A 17,684-nucleotide genomic window follows, 5' to 3' on the forward strand; every position below is an offset into this window, starting at 1 on the left:
CACTGTACCTATATGTATCTCTAGATCATTATCTATAGCTACATCTTTATCTGACAACTCTTTTCTGACTCTGAGCCCCATATGTGCTTATGTATGTGTGCATATACAGATATAATCCAACTTGGGAGTCAGTGTTGCATCGAGGCTAGAGGGGGCCAGCCTTGCAGTCAGGAAGACCAGGATTTCAATTCTTAGGAGACAAGTAACACTCAGTCATTTTGCTTAAGCTCTTTGTGCCCCCTTACTTTTATAAGATGCCAAGTTACACACCAGTTACTTAGGATTTGTGTTGGTGAAGGCAGTTTTCACAGAGGAAGTTCCAGGTTCCCTCTTCCCCTGCCCCCAAAGAAAACTAAATCAGATCTGACCCTGACAGTAAAAATGGAACAAAATTCTCACTTCTTGTAAATAGATCCTTTTTTCCCCCTTCATTCAATTAAACAAATATTAAATGCCTCTTGCGTGTCAGTGGACAAAGAGATCTAAGACGTGGCCCTTGACTTCCCCAGCTTTCTGTCCCAGCTGTCTGCTGAGCTCCAGACTTTGAGGTACATTCCAGAGACCTCAGCAGGCTGGCTACATCAAAATCCCGTGTCAGCAAATCAAATCAAGTCATAAACATCTGTTGAAAATCTGTGTTAGGCTCAGCTCTGTTTGACAATGGTGGGGATGGTGGAGGCAGACTGCCTCATTTGGTAGTCATAAATATGTTCCAAACAGTTGCATTTTATACTTGAGGAAACTGAGGTACTGAGAGGTTTGAATGACCAGCTTGTAGTCACAAAACTGGCAGGCGTCAGGTACAGGCCTAGAACATGCCTGGTCTCCCCTGCCCATCAGTTCAGCCCTCTGTGTACCGTACAGGATTGGCTCTCTGGGTCACTAATTTCTAGGAGATACAAAATAATAGAGACAAAATTTGAAGCAAGTGTTGAAAGCTGACTTCACAGGCAAATTTGATATACCATGGAGAAGGGGGCAGCTCCTCTGAAGAGAACCCTTGGCCAGTCAGCTTGGGTTCCCTGGGTCTGATCAGCAAGAGGGCAGGAGGCACGTCTATGTTCTGGAGAGGGTGGCCCTCCCGTGTCTGCCCTCTAGTCTTGTCGAGTGGGATCCTTGTATCTCTCAGGGGTTCTTCTTCACCACCCTCCCTATCCCTTGTGAAACAAAACCAAAAGCACCACCCAGCTTCATGTAGCCCCCTATCATCTGGCTCTATCTGCTCACTGGACAAATTTCCCCGACATGGTCTTAGAATTGCAGTCTAGCTCTCGGTCTTGTCCAGAGCCTTTCTGGAACTTCTCCTGTGATCAGCACAGATCAAAACAACATCTCCTTAGCAGAGAACACAGAAGCAAACTAGGAATTAACTAGATAGTCAGCGATGCCAATGGTAAAGGACAAATGCAGTCAACGGCCTGACCGTTTCCCTGCCTCCCCCATTTTGAAATATTGCAGAGTCTATCAGAGCCCCTAATGGGCATTCACAAAGTAGCTGGGCTTGTCATGTAGAGAAAGATCATCAGGGAAGGATTTAAGGTACCAAGAGAACCTCTGAGGAATGAGAGCAATGGAAATGGCAGAAGTGTTGTACACTTCTGTACGCCCCTGGAGGCATGCAAACTCTGTCTTAATTTTTTTTTTAAAGAAAGAGTATGAAAGTTGATGTTTCAAATAATGCACAAAGTCCTGTTTGCCTTTTAAAGCCCTTTGGAACATGACTCTTTCCTGCCTTTCTAGTCTTCTTATATCTAACTCAGCTCCACTTAGGGAAAGGAAGGGGAAGAGAATAGGTATTTATACAGCACCTACTATGTGCCAAGCACTGTGTTAAGCGATTTTACAGATGTTATTTCTTTTGATCCTTACAACAACTCTGTGAGACAGGTGCTATTATTATCACCCCTATTTTACAGTTGAGGAAACTGAGGCAAACAGAGATCAAGTGACTTGCCCAGGGTCCCACAGCTGGTAAATTTCTGAGGCTAGTTTTGAGCTCAGGTCTTCCTGTTTGTCAACTTGACTTGATCAGTGGATTTGTCATTGTGCACTGGAAAATTTAGGAATTGATGAAAAGGATATTTTAAGAACATTGGTAAGGTGAAGAGGTGAGCACTGAAAGCCATCGTGGGTTCATCAAGAACCTGTCATGACAGCCTAAACTCATTTCCACTTTGACAGTTACCAGACTAGTTATTTGAGGGAAAGCCATGTTTACACTTGTATTTCAGAAAGACACACGACAGTTTCTTCCAGCAGTGGAAAGAACACTGGCTCTACAGTCAGGATTCTTGGGTTCGAATCCTGCCACAGATGCTTAATTTATTTACCCATATGAACTTGGACAAATCACTTTTCCTCTCCAGGCCTCAGATTCCTCATCTGTAAAATGCAGAATTTGAACTCCATGGCCACTGAGGTCCCTTCCAGTTTTAGTTCTATGATCCTACAGAGAAGTCTGCTGGACAAGTTAGAAAGATAAGGACCTAGTAATAACACAGGCAGATTTGGAGCCGGTAGGCTGGTCGGACCCTGATGTACCAGGGTCCCCTGGAAGAAAGGGAGGTCTCCGGTGAGGGTCACAGCTTTGGCCACTCAATATTTCTAATAAGGCTTTATCAGGGGTTCTTAACTTTTTTTGTGTCATGGCCCCTTTGGGCAGTCTTTTCAGAGTCCTGCCTCCCTTAAATCCAATTCATTTGTAAGTCATGATATTACCTTCCCAATGTCATGGTCTTCTTTGAGAATGAAGGACAAACAACCACAACAACAATGGTGAAGCCTAGGGACCTTTTTTCTCGAATCTATTTTAAATGCATAAAATAAAATACAAAGACTTACAAAGGAAATCAATTATATTGAAATATATTAAAAAAAACTAACAACCAAGGTCATGGAGGCTAGGTTAAGAACCCTTGCAGATGCAGCTTGGACGATATTCAATTCACACCGATCAGAGTGGGAAAGTTAATAGGTCAGATGGAAATTAGTGGTCGCCAAATGCCTCAGTAGGTAGGAATGGTGGGCTCAAGGCAACAGTTTAAAATATTATAGAGATAAATAATAAGATCCTATACTTGGGTTAGAAAAATAACTACAGTATAGGAAGGGGGTCAGGTCCTCTAGGAAGATTCTCTTCATGAGGATATCTTGTTTAAGGAGGCAGATGCTGTTCTGGCTTTGATTATCTCCTTGTATAGTTCTGAGCTTGTCTTGCCTTCATTTTTTCCTAAGTATCACATTAAGTAAGATTTATTGAGTCGTGGCTAATCATACAGCTGAGCTATGCCCTTGTACTTGACCTTGAAAAGAAAAGGGAGAAAGGGGAGCAGGCAGGCAGACAGGAAGCCAGAAACACAGCTCAGATCAATAGGGACAGTTTGGTTGGGCATGTCCAGATTTGGAGGCCCTGGAGGGAAGCTTGCACAGACCCACACAGAACCACATGGCCCCTCTAGGGAACCATGTATATCAGGGAGCTGCCTAGCCCCAGGAGAGGAGGGGACCATGTGGCTCCCAAGATGGCAGCAGTTGGAGGCTGCAGTTAGAAAGCTGTTCACGGGCAAACAACATGGAGGGCTTTAAGTGAACTGTAAGGACAGAATGAATCGGTAATGTGATGTTATTCTGGGAAGACTGAGCCAAGTTTAATCAGATGAAATCAATATGCTGTTTAACATTGCTATCACTGACTTGGATAAAGGCATAGATGACATGACCACCAAATTTGCAGGTGACATAAAACTCTTACACTGAATGACAAAGTCAAGGTCTCGAAGAATCTTGACAGGCTAAAGTGTTAGACTGACGCAAAGAAGACAAAATTCAGTAGGAGTAAAGGTAGAGTCTTACACTTGGGTAACAATGTATAAGGAGCATGGAGTGAAGCCAATTTAGGCTTAATGTCATGCAAAATTGCTGACAATTAGAAATTGCCGAACGTGGAATGAATTGCCTTGAAGGATGGGGGGTTCCCCCTTCTCAGTGGTCTCCAGTCATAATTATCAGGTAGGTTATAGTGGCTGCTTCTTTCATGCATATGGCTTTGCCCCATTGTTTTCTGAGGTCTCTTCAAACTCTCAAATTCTGTGGGCCTATGATTGTAAGGATGAATGTGAATTTTTTCACTTTGCTTCTAAAAGACCGATTTCACACTATAAGATGGTCAGAAATGGTTAGAAAACAGTTCATGTGAAAGACAGTGAGATTTAGGTGCTCTTTAAACTCAAGGTGAAGTCCTAGTACGGCGTGGAGGCTTGAAACCCAATCTAATCCAAGCAACTCTTGACTGCTCTGAGAGAAGCATGCTGTTCACCTGGAAAGGCCCTCTGTATTCTTTCCTCATTTAGTACCTCTGAGGTTGTGTGTTCACTTCTGGGCACCATGAATTAAGAGCACCTGGAGAGTATCCACAGGAGGGAAAAGAGGATGGTGAAGGACCTGGATTTTGTGCCATGGGAGGATCAGGTTAAGGAAATGAGGACATGAAGCCTAACGAGAGAACCCTCAGGGAAGGGATTGATAGCTTTCTTAAAGTATCCAAAGGATCAGATTGGTTCTGGTTGGCACTGAAGGGCAGAACCAGGAAAAAAGGCTAGAAATGATGGAGTGTGAGATCTAACCTTGACTTCAGAAACATAATTCCTGAGAACGAGAGTTATCCTAAAGTTGAGTGGACTGTCCCAGGACAGTCATTTCATTGGAGGGCTTTAGGCAGAGGCTGGAGGAGGATTTGCCAGAGATGTTCTAGTGGGGAATCTTGGTCAGGCATGGGATAAACCAGAAAGATTCTGATAACCCCTCCCACTTTGAGATTCTGGGATTCTCTGGATTTTAAACAGTTCTAAGCAGTAAAATTGGCTCCACACACAGCAAAGGCACAGAGGCAGGCTGGTGCTCCAGGGGAGTGCGGGCACTTGGGCCCCAGTCCAACATGGTAGGAGGGAGAAAGTCTGAGTCCAAACAGAAATGTGGTCTTCTGAGACCAAGTTTCCCCACTCTGCTGTTCTGAATAAACACTGAAGGTGCTTGAAGCCCCAGTTTTAACCAGGCTAAAATCACATCCTGGACAGGAGGACAGGACTGAACAACAACAACCCAAGGCTCAGAATCCCTATTAGTCTGCCCACTGGCAACGTACATTACCTGTGTTTACTGCACCTACATCCCCAGTCAGTTTTCAGTTTTTCATCGGCATGGGACTTGCTTTATCCAGTGATACAAATAACCACAGAATATGCAAATTCAAAGCCCATCTGCTTTTCAAAGGGCCTAAGTGTGAGCAGGACTTCAGGACTGAGACTCTTCTGCACTTTCATAGGTAATTTCTCAAGTTGCTACTAGCCAAAACACCCATCTATCCATCCATCCATCTATGTATGTATGTATGTATGTATGTATGTATGTAGTTATATCTCCCTATATAGTTATTATAGTTTAATTGTGAATTTATAGGCACAAATATAAATGTTTCTAGGCATCTTCTTGTCTGGATGATCAGTCTAGTTCATTGGATAACAAATTTAGAGCTGGAGGAGACTTTATTGTGTATGACTGCCTTATTTTACAGATGAAGAAACTGAGGCACAGAGAGTTATGGGGCTGGTTTAGTGTCAACAGCTAATAAGCATTTGTGCTTCCTAACATCTATTTCTCTTGATAGAATGCTAGATCCTTGAGAGCAGTGGCTATTCCATTTTTTCGTCCCTAGCACCTAGCTTGGTTCATGGCACATGGTAGGTACTTAATATATACTTTCTAGGCAGCCAGGGGGTGCCATAGTGCGCAGAGCACTGGGCCTGGAGTCGAGAAGGCTTGGATCCAAGTCTCAGTCACTAGCTGGGTGACCCTGGACAAATCACTTAAGCTCCATCTGCCTCAATTTCCTCAACTGCGAAAAGGGGATCATAATACTGCCTACCTCACAGGGTTACTGTGAAGATTAAAAGAGATATTTGTAAAGAACACTTAGCACAGTACCTGGCACGTAGCATGTGCTTAATCAATGCTTATTCCCTTTCTGGTGGTGAGTCACGACGAAGGATTTAAATTTCCTGAGCGTCTAATCATTCAGGAGTTCTTAACTTTTTTTTGTGCTATTGACCCCTTTGGCAGTCTGGTGAAACTATGAACTCCTTCCCAGAACCATGTTTTTCAATGAATAAAATAAAATTCCTACAACCGCCAAGGAAAGCAATTATATTGAGATAACATCATCAAGATATGAAAAACAATAGCGCCAATTGCATAGACCTAAGCTTAAGGACCCTTATCTAGTGCTGAGGCAAACATGGGCCAGACAGAAAGTTTTAAGCACTATGATTCAGGGAAATCAATTCTGCTATGATCACACCTTAGTATGACCAAATGCTTCTTCTCCCTGGTGTCCAACTTTGGTGATGAGTCTCTGAACTTAGGAGGCAGGCCCACAGACAACAGAGTTGGTGATCCCCATGGGCTTGGTCTGGGAGCCTTCTCCTTTGGGTAAGTTTTGCTTGGGCTGAGATTCTGCTGACACAGCTTGAGAACTCTGGAGAGGCATCCTGGAGGTTCCATTGAGCCTTGTGGAATCAAGTGTAAAAAGTTGCAAATTCAGAAATCAAACCCCTGCTGGGCAAATGATGTCATGTAATGCAGAGAACTCAGAAAACCCTCAAATCATGATACGGTAGACATTTTAATGAGAGAATAAGTGCTCTCCCTCAATCCAAGTGGTGCAGCCAAAGCTGAGAGAGCCGTGGCTGGTTGGACGAGGTTCACTGGGACTGCACCTCTGCCTCTTTGCCAGCAGGTGAAAAGGAATCTATTTTCCCACTATCTCTCTCTAGTCTCTCCCTGCTGGAATCCACCCTTAGGTCACTGCCAGACGAATCTTCCTTATGCAAACTGTTCTGCTGAGAATCCTCTTTTGCCCATTGAATAAAGTCCCAGCTCATTAGTCTGGCCTTCAAGGTCCTCACAGAATGTAAACTTCTTTTGCTTTTTTTGTTTAGGCAATTGGGGTTAAGTGACTTGCCCAGAGTCACACAGGTAATGTGTCAAATGTTTGGTCTGAGGCCAGATTTGAACTCAGGTCCTCCTAACTTCAGGGCCAGTGCTCTATCCACTGTGCCACCTAGCTGCCCCTCAGGATGTAAACTTCTTGAGGACAGAAAATATTTGGTTTTTGTCTTTGTGAACCCAGGGCCAAGTACAATGCCTTAGTTCTCCTGGTTCTGCTCACTTCACTTTTCATCAGTTCATGGTAGTCTTTCCAGGTTTTTCTGAAAGCATCCCTTTTGTTATTTCTTATAGCACAATAATATTCCATTATAATCATATACCACAACTCATTCAGCCATTCCCCAGTTGATGGGCATCCCCTCAATTTCCAATCCTTTGCCACCAAAAAAAGAGCTGTTGTTAATATTTTTGTCCATATAGGTCCTTTCACCCCTTTTTTTGATCTCTTTGGGATACTACCCTAGTAGTACTATTGCTGGATCCAAAGGGTATACACAGTTTTATGGCCCTTTGGACATGGTTCTAGATTGTTCTCCAGAATAGTTGGATCATTTCACAACTCCACCAGCGACGCATTAGTGTCTCAGTTTGCCCACATCCCCTCCAACATTTATTATTTTCCTTTTTTTGTCATATTAGACTTTCTCATAGGTATGAGGTGGTACCTCAGAGTTGTTTTAATTTGTATTTCTCTAGTCAATAGTAATTTAGAGTATTTTTTCATATGACTATAGATAGTTTTGATTTCTTTGTCTGAAAACTGCCTATTTGTGTCTTTTGATCATTCTTCAATTGGGGAATGACTTATATTCTAACAAATTTGACTCAATTATCTATATATTTGAGAAATGAGGCCTTCATCAGAGACACTTGCTGTAATTTTTTTCTCCTACTTTCTCCTTTCCTTCTAATTTTGGTTGCATTGGTTTTGTTTGTGCAAAACTTTTTAAATTTAATATAATCAAAATTATCCATTTTATACTTCATAATGCTTTCTGTCTCTTGTTTGGTTATAAATTCTCCCTTATCCATAGATATGACAGGTAAACTATTCCATGCTTCTCTAATTTGCCCTTGGTATCATCTTCTGTGTTTAAATCATGTGCCCATTTTGACCTTATTTGGTATAAGATGTGAGATTTTGGTCTATGCCTAGTTTTTGCTAAATTGTTTTCCAATTTTTCTAGCAGTTTTTGTCAAATAGTGAGTTTTTGTCCCCAAAGCTTGAATCTTTGAGTTTATCAGACATGAGATTGCTGTGGTTATTTACTACTGTGTCTTGTGTATTTAATCTATTCCACTGATCCAACAGTGAATTTCTTAGCTGGTACCAGATTGCTTTGATAATTACTGCTTTATAATATAGTTTTGTGATCTAGTATGGCTAGGCCACCTTCTTTTGTATTTTTTCTAATTAATTCCCTTAACACTTCTTGTCCTTTTGTTCTTCCAGGTGAATTTCATTTTTATTTTTCCCAGCTCTATAAAATATTTTTGGTAGTTTGATTGGTATGGTAGTGAACAAGTAAATCAATTTAGGTAGAATTGTCATTTGTATTATATTGGCTTGGCTTACCCATGAACAATGAATATTTTTCCAGTTGTTTATATCTGACTTTATTTGTGTGGGAAGTGTTTCATAATGGTGTTCATATAGTTCTTTGGTTTTTCTTGGCAGATAGACTCCCAAGTATTTTGTGTCGTCTAGAGTTATTTTAAACAAAATTTCTCTTTCTATTCTTTACTACTGGACTAGGAGCTTACATTTTCATGGGGGAAAACATCAAAAAGGAGCTGAAACAGTGGAGGTGAGAAGGTTCTCAATGTGGGACAATTGCTTTGAAGTTCAGAAAGTCGGGGCCAGGGCCAGGGCCAGGAAGAGAGTGAAGGCAGGAAGGCTTGAGTCCTTCCACAAAATGGAGATTCCAGGAGAAACTCACCAGTGGGAGAAGTGGGAGGACGATGCAGATTCCTAGAGCAGCAGGCTGTTCCAGGGTAGGGAGGTCCCCTGTGCTGAGGGAAGTTCCAGAATGAGCCAGAAGTAGAGAAGACACATCCATATAAAATGCAGAAGGTCACGGCCAGGCTCAGAAGGAGAAAGGCTCATAACGTCACAGAATTTGAGCTGGAAGGAAGTGTAGAAGTCATCTGGTCCAATGCCTTCATTTTACGGGTGACAAAACTGGGGCTAAGTAGGAGAAGCAGGATTTGAAACTAGCCCCTCTAGCTCCATGTCCAGGGATCCTTCTGCTGTGTCAGCTCACCTTTCAGGAAGGTCCTCCCTGAGAAGCCACACATCACACCAGGTTTCCATGGCAAGTCCTTGACAAGTCTGGTGACGGATGCCTTGTAAGGCCCCTCCCTGGCAACCTGAGTCAATGAACTTACCCCAGGCCCTGCCTCAGCCTCCACCCAAGAAGTGGCCACTGAGGTGAGAGCGGGCTCCAGAGTGGGACAACCACAGTCCCATTAAAATTGATTTGATTCAGTTAAATTCCAGGAGCATTGATTGAGAGTCTACTCTGTACAAAGCACTGTGCTCACCACATACACAACTAAAGGTGAAACCACACGGGTCCTGATGGAGCATCCATCCTATGTTCTACATCTGCTCAGGAAGAAGGACTAATCCAGAGAATCACAGAACCTCATGGTTGTGAGGGGCCTCAAATGCATTGAGTACAGCCTATACATCAGCAAGAATCCCCTTCACAACAATGCCAACAAGTGGTTTCTCACTCACTGAGAAAAAGCCTCTAGGATGGGGAAGCCTCCCTACCTTCCAGGCACCCTACTCAACTGCCTCTACGTGGAGGGAAGTTGTTCCTAAGAGATGGTCTAAGGGCTGACTCCTTTGAACTTACCCCCATTTCCTCTAGTCTGGGGTTAGTCAGTCAGCCAATAAACATTTATTAAACATCTACGATGTGCTGGGCACTGTGCTAGGTGCTAAGGATACAAAAAGAGGCAAAAGACAGTCCCTGCCTTCAATGAGTTTACAATCTAATGGGAGATATGACACGCAAACAACTAAATATAAATAAGCTCTAAACAGGGTAAACTGGAGATAGCCAACCAAGGAAAGGAGGCTCCAGAACTGAGGTTGATGGGACTCTCTGAGAGAATGACAGGGCCGGAAGGAATCTTTGAGTTCGTTGAGTCCAAGCTCCATGACGCCATGTCACTAGGTGGAATGTCCAATGATGGGACACCTGGGCTTTTCGGTATCTGTTATGGTGTCATCAAAGGGGTATGTTTAGGAGTGATGGGAGGAGAGACTGCAATGGGCTCCCGGGAGTAAAGGAATAGGGTCAAAAGTCATAGGGGCGATGAGAGATCTTCTAGTCCTACCCCCTCATTTTACAGATGGGGAGACTGAGGTTCAGGAAGGTCAGACGATTTGTCCATGGTCACATATCTATTCAGTATGTGTGGAGCTGGATTCCTAGGGTTTTGTGACTCTGAAGTTTGGTTCTGCCATCTTGAATGTGAGGGTGGACCTTTTGATGACCACTACCATCTCTTTGAGCCCTAACAACTGTGTTACATAGCCCTCTGTGATAATGATGATAAGGACAGCTAACATTTATAAAGCACTTTAAGGTTTACAAGAAGCTTGGCATAGATTATCTCATTTGACTTTCACAGCAACCCTGGGAGGCAGGTGTTATTATTATCCCCATTTCACAGATGAGGTCCTGAGAAAGGAGAAGTGATTTGCCGAGGGCATACAGCTGGTAAAAGTCAAGGCTTTGAACTCAGGTCTTCTGGACAACACCCCCACCCAGTACTCTAGCCACTGGGTCACCTTGATGGTTCTGTGTGAAGTGGGGCTTTTTCACATGCCCCTGAAACACATTTTGTCATTTTAAACTTTATTTACTTTTTAAACTCTGTACATGTCAACACTTTTCTCTTTATGTGAGAACGAAAAGACAAAGAACAGAATTTGTCTGAGTATCTGGAGGGAACCTCTTATCTGTCATAACTTAGTTATGTAATGGAATTGGAGTCACCACACGGTGCTGTTTCTAGAGGCCGTTGATTGGGCCCAATTACCCTATTTTCCCATTAAGAGATATTACTGTCACCGGAAAGCTGCCAGGAATGCTGCATGGCTAATACCGATGAGCCATTGCATTAGCGTGAGTCCCACTACAAACATGAAGCCCCAGAACACCCCTCTTCTTTCTAATCCCAACACGGTGACATTTCCAATGAAAGGGGCTCACAGCAACGAAACCTGATGGCTGAAAGGTGCTTTTGTATTCAGATAATTTCCAGATGCCTTTAGGCATAATAAATCAGACCAAAATATTTTTAAACCTCGTTTCAATAGGATATTTTGATTAATTAGAACTGGAACTGTTTTTAGAGACCAACCCTCTCAAACATGAGGAAACTGAGGTTCAGTTGGCAAGAGACAGAGCTGAGCTTCAAACTCGGGTTTCTCTGCCACTCACTACCTGTGGGCTTAAGTTCTGTTGTGCCTCCGTTTTCCCTTCAGTAAAATGAGATCATCATACTAGATGACCTCTAAGATTGATTTCTAACTCTATAAAATTTGAGTCAATCAACAAACATTTATTAAGCACCTACTATGTGTCGGGCACTGTGCTAAATGCTGCGGATACAAAAAGAGGCAATAGATGATCCCTGCCCGAAGGAGCTCTCAAGCCCGTGGGAGAGATGATAAGCAAACAAATATGCTATACAAGCAAGCCACGTAACAGCATAAGTAAGAAATAATTAGTGGAGGGAAGGCACTAGAATTAAGAATTTTCTTAAAATACGGGTTGGACCATGACACCTCCCTACTCAAGAAACTCGAGTGGCTCCTTATCACTTCTCAGATGAAATACAAAATTCTCTGCTTGGTGTTCAAAGCCCCCTGCCTCACCTGTCCAGCATGCTTGCACCTTATATCCCTCCTCCTCTTCCCCAGATCCTCTTCAATCCAGTGACATTTGGGCTCCTTGCTGTGCCCTAAACCAGACCCTCTATTTCTGGCATTTCCTCCCGCCATCTCTTGTTCTTGGAATGTTCTCCCTCCTCCCCCGTCTCCTACATTCCCCAACTTTCTCCAAGTCACAGCTGAAATCTCATCTTCCCCAGGAAGACTTTCTCAATCTCTCTTAAGTCTAGTGCCTTCCCTCTGCTGATCATTTCCTTTTTATCCTGTATATATCTTGTTTGCATATTGTTTCTCTCATTAGGTTGTAAGGTCCTTGAGGGCAGGGACTGTCTCTTGCCTTTCTTTGTATCCCCAGCACTTAGCACAGCATCTGTCACATAGTAGGTGCTTAATAAATGCTTATTGATTGCGTGATTAACCTCATGCCTGATAATGTATTCCCTCTGCAACATTTAAGTCCTCAAATGAGAGTAAATTCACTCCTTCCTGAGAAAGCCTACTCCACTTTGGGATAGTTCAACTATTAAGAAGTTTTCATTCTATCAAGTCCAAAATAATCTCTATGTAACTTAAATTCAAAATGTCTAAGTTCATTTCTACAACTGTGGAGTCACGGTTGGTCTCAGGTCCTAGTCAAATCCTGCCTTCTTCTGACCTTCGTTGCTGCATGGGGGCATCGCCCAGGCTCACAGTCCTGGTGTTATCACCTTCTGCTCCTTGTCTCCCTCACTCTCTATAAGCAATCCTGCCGCTGTTGTTTCTACCTTGACAACGTATCCTTCTATGTTCCCTTGTCTCCCCTTACAGAGCTACTGCTCTGGTTCAGACCCTGGTCACTTTGTGACTGGACATTTGCAATATTACCAGGACTCCTGTCCCATTGCCAAAATCTTCCCTCCCCATGTCCCACTCTTCGCTTGCCCCGATTTCTCTAAAGCACAGGTCTGATCGTGTCACTCTGATACTCAATAAACTTCAACAGGCCCTAATATCACCAGGATAAAATATAAAGTCCTCTCCTTGACGTTTAATGCTCTTCACAACCTAGCCCCTTCCTAGTCAGTCATTCAATAAACTCTGATTAAGCACCTACTGTGTGTGAGGCACCTTGCTCCCTCCTCACATGCAGTTACATTGGCCCATTTGTTCCTCAAACTTAAGACCTCACCCCTGATCTCTGTCTTTGCATTCGCTGCCCCCATGCCTGAGATGCCGCTCCTCCTCACCAATGGCTCTCAGCTTCCTGGGCTCCCTTCGAGTCTCAGTTCAAAGACCACCTTCTGCGAGAGGCCTCTCTGAGCCCATCCCCCACATGCAGTGCCTTCGCTCTGAGATCATTCTGTCTGTACCGGTAAGTACATAGTTGGTTGAGTGGCTTCTCCCATCACAACGTGAGCTCCCTGAGGGCAGGGATCGTTTTTGTCTTCCTTTTCATCTCCACTGACTAATAACGATGGTTCACAGACTGACACAATCACGGAGAGCTGCCTGGGAGGTCAACTGACTTGTCCAGAGTCACACAGCCAATGTGTGTTGGAGGCAGGATGGGACCCCAGGTCTTCCTGACTCTGCAAACAGCTCTGTCCACCACGGTTGACTTCTGCCTAATAATATCAACACCAACCCCAATGAACAGAGTGCTTTAGAAGTTGCAAATCCCTCTACAGATGCTTTCTATTTTAAGCCACACAATCGCCCTGTGAAGTAGGGTGGCCTTATTAAAGACATTACTATTCCCATGTTACAGATGAGGAAAATGGCTAAATGATTTGCCCAAGTTAATCACAGAAGTAATAAGTAGCAGAATAGAGATTTGAACCCAGGCCCTTTCACCTCAAATCTGATGCTCAGTCCACTGTCCCATGTGATCTTGCCCCTTATTTAACAGATGAAGACACTGATATTCAAAAAGGGCCTGCCAGAATCCAGGTCTTCTGATTTCCAGTCCAGTGTTCCCCCAAGAAATCATGCTGCCCTGCACATAGTAGGTGTTTAAAAAATGTGCATTGACTGCCTCACTCACTCCAACAACTGCCAACTCACATCTCTTGAGGGCTTTAAGGTACAAAATGCTTTGTAATATTTGGAGATTGGGGTAAGTAGGACAGTATCATTATCCCCATTTCAAAGATCAGCAAATTGAGGTACAAAACGTTTCTTACAAGTAACTTGTCAGTGACCTCACAGTTTATAGGTACCGGATCTGGGATTTGAACCCAAGCCTCCTGTCTCTTGTCTTGGAGACAGGACTAAAGCAATTTTAATAAAAACATTTGCTATTTGGGATGGGGGGGAAGGACTCTCAGTGGCGGGCTTTGGAGTCGCTGCATGCAATGAATTCTAATGAATAAAATCCACACCTTGTGGAGTCGCTTTCTTCCTTCCCTCCATGCACCTGCAATGACACACCTTCTTCTCATTGTCGTTGGCCTGTTTGCTGAAATGGTTTCAGCAGAGCCTCCCATCCCACAATGCACTTAAAGCCAGGCAGGGGCCTGCCCGGACGAAGGAAGCAGTCTTATTTGTCACATTAATCACGTTTAGAAGTGCTTTCTTACCAGCTCGCTGAACTCATTGTTGCCTAGGTCAAGTCTCTCCAGCTGTGCCAGCTTGTGCATTGACCTATAGGAGGTGAAGAAAAAGAGAGAAAACCCACTGTGAGACATGGCAAGAAAACGGGCTTCTGGAAAAAAATGGCTCTTATGGGGTTTTGCTCTTATACTGAAGTCCTAGCAAAAGAGAGAGAGTAAAAATAAGCAGGCTCTTCTTTATCATTATGGAGCCTTAAATATTCATCCTGTCCGCCCTCCACGCAGACTTGGGTTTGGGGGCCATCTTTGATACAGAAGGGGTTCCATAGTGCCCAGAGCCCTGGACCTCGGGTTCAAATAGGGCTCAAAACGTGAGCTGAGTGACCCTGGGCAAATCACCCAACCTTGGCATCCGTTTCCTCACCTGTAAAATGAGGATATTCTTATGCCATCTACCTCACTGGGTATACAATGCCTGGTGCACAACAGGCATTTGATAAATGCTGGTTTCCTTCCATCCTTACATAGGTAGGATTTGTCAAGGATTTGAACATAAGCTTTCCTGATGCCAAGGCTAGCCCTCTATCCATGGCACCAAAGTGACTTTTTCATAGGATCACAGATTAAGGACTGGAAAGAGCCTGGAATCCAACCCTTTCATTTTTACAAATGAGGAAAATGAGGCTCAGTGAGGCTAAAAGAGACTTTGCCAATGTCACGCAAATGACAAGCCCAGAGCGTGAGTAAAGGGAAGGCCCCCGTCCACATCCGGTGTCCTTTTTGCTCCCAAGCCATCTGTAAAATCCAATTCAAATTGTGCTTTCTCAGTGCAGCGCATCTCTCTGAGATTCTCCACTCATTTTTGTTCCTCCCTGAGATTTCTCATTTAGAGACTTCTATGAATAACAGCCAGAGTTAATATGGTGCTTTACAAATATTAGTTTGTTTCATCTCCACACAACTCTGGTTGGTAGGGTGCTATTATTCTTCCCATTTTACAGATGGGGAAACTGAGGCTGGATTTGACCTGAGGTCTTACTGATTTCAGGTCAGATGCTCCACCTAGCTGTCTTTATGTGAGGAATGCTAACAGTTTGGTTCCCACAGAATTGATAAGAAAACAGGACAGGGGAGATCAGGTTATTGATTAATTGATTTCTTGGTTTATTGGTTTACACAAATATGTAAACAAGATATGGGAGTACATCAGGCGACGTCCCCGAAAGTATCTTGTTTGTCCAGGCTTTCCGGCTCTCCCCTCCTTTTTTCTTACTTTCCTGCTGAACCGACAGTTCCTTGTTTCTCGCCTTTTTGCAAACCTTGTTGCTGGGGAAAAGTTTCCTCGCATAGACTGTGAGCTCTGAAGCCTAGCCAATGGGAAGAGGATTCAGTGGGAGGGTAGGGGTTCTGCCTTAGGGTCTACATAAACTGGCTTTGAGCGACACTGCCTCGAACACCCTGGCTGGAGCCATCTTGAGCCAATGCTGGGTGTGTCCTTTCTCATGAGAAAGCAATAAAACTCCTTTTTGCGTTTCTTAAAGAAAAAGTCTCTGATTTGATTGTTTTGGGGGTCACAAACACCACACACATTTACTTTTCATTTGAATACATTTTATCTTTCTAAATAAACTAGAAACTTACTGGAGGGTAGGGACCCTTTTATTCCTTTTATTTCCCTATCTCTAGCTTAATACCTTTCCCTGGCTTCCTTTATGCCCAACTAAAATCCCATCTTGGAAGGTCCCTCAGTCCCTCCTAATTCTAGTACCTTCCCTCCAGTAATTTTTGTTGGTATTGTTGTCAAGTCATTTCAGTCCTGGCTGACTCTTTGTGACCCCATTTGGGGTTTTCTTGGCAAAGATACTGGAGTGGTTTGCCATTTCCTTCTCCAGCTCATTTGGCAGATGAGGAAACTGAGGCAAACAGGGTGAAGTAACTTGCTCAGGGCCACACAGCTAGGAAGTGTCTGAGGCTCAGACTGTTAATTATTTCTTATTTATCTTGTATTTAGCTTGGTTTGTGTATGTTTGTTTATTTCCTGTTTCCCGATTAGATTGCAAGTTCCTCAAGGGCAGGGATTGTCTTTTGCCTCATATTGTATCACTGGTGTCTAGTATATATACTTCTATTAAGCATGGTAGGTCCTCAATAAATGTTTACTACTTGCTTGCTTGCTTAATAATAGGAGCTCAATGCATGTTGATTAGTTTTTAGAGAATGGCTGTAGTTCATGGTGATTGAGAAATGATCACTGAAAGCAGACGTTTTTCCTGTTTGTGGGGCATGTTAGCTAAAAAGGGGAGGACAATAGAAAGGCTTGGAATGGACCAGGAGCACTCAGACTTTGAATTTGTCCAACACACTTCACCTAAATTAGTGTACACACACACACACACACACACATACACACACACACACATCTGCATGTTTATATGTGGAGAGACAGAGACAGAGAGAGAGAGAGACACTCTTATACACTCAGGACACAGCACGGAGGGCTGGGAGCAAGGCACCTCATTTCTCCAATTTGAGCAGGAATAGATCCCTGGCTATTTACCCACAACGCACTTTCTCCTGGCTCTAATGCTGACAAATGTTTCCCTTTGTTGACTTTCTAAACAGCACATTTATTGTATATAAGGGGACTTTCCTCCTCACAAGCTCCCTTTCCTGCTGAAATCACAAGCCCAGACAAAAGATATTCAACAGAACTTTAGGGCATGTGAGAACACCCCAATGTGGAAACTAAAAATTAGGATTGTTAGTGGAGAGAGGCCGGAGATCTGCGATAGGTGGAAATAAACAAAAGATGTTCCCATACCTCACAGATGTGCATAATAAAGGCAGGGATGGGGGTGGGCTCTGGCAGAGAATGGCCTTGGCTGTCAGGACTAGCTTTAGTGTGGAGCTGGACTCCACATTCGCATGTTCATTTGTGTGTTAATCTGGGATATTTTTGGGGGGTGGGGAGGCAGGATTTAGGGATTGAGGCTGACCGCAGTCTCTATATAGACTTTTGTGAGCAGAGCCCCCACATAAGGTTAGGGATACGGGCTCGCAATCAGGGTCATCAGAATTTTGTGATTCTAAGTCAGATCCTTGGTTGGAACCGTGGACATAGCATCCACAGCGGCTCTAATCAGCTAAAACGAGAGGCGGTTTTAGCTCGGGCTCTTCTGCGAGGCATCGCTGGCCTCCTCCTGGCTGGCAGCCCCGAGATGAGGATGAAGAGGGCT

General features: G+C 43.7%; 1 protein-coding gene across 5 annotated transcripts in view; it reads right to left on the bottom strand.

Moving 5' to 3' along the window:
- The window catches only part of LRRC7 (leucine rich repeat containing 7), a 589,282-nt gene that overhangs the window by 190,036 nt on the left and 381,562 nt on the right, over positions 1-17,684 (bottom strand). For all 5 annotated transcript variants that reach the window (XM_027873996.1, XM_027873992.1, XM_027873991.1 and 2 more), the window contains one exon: positions 14,476-14,539. In XM_027873996.1, the coding sequence (XP_027729797.1) occupies positions 14,476-14,539 (64 nt within the window). The remainder of the gene's footprint in view (positions 1-14,475; positions 14,540-17,684) is intronic.

Source organism: Vombatus ursinus, unplaced genomic scaffold (genome assembly GCF_900497805.2).
Source record: "Vombatus ursinus unplaced genomic scaffold, bare-nosed wombat genome assembly UNPS02014804.1, whole genome shotgun sequence".
Classification (NCBI taxonomy): Eukaryota; Metazoa; Chordata; class Mammalia; order Diprotodontia; family Vombatidae; genus Vombatus; species Vombatus ursinus.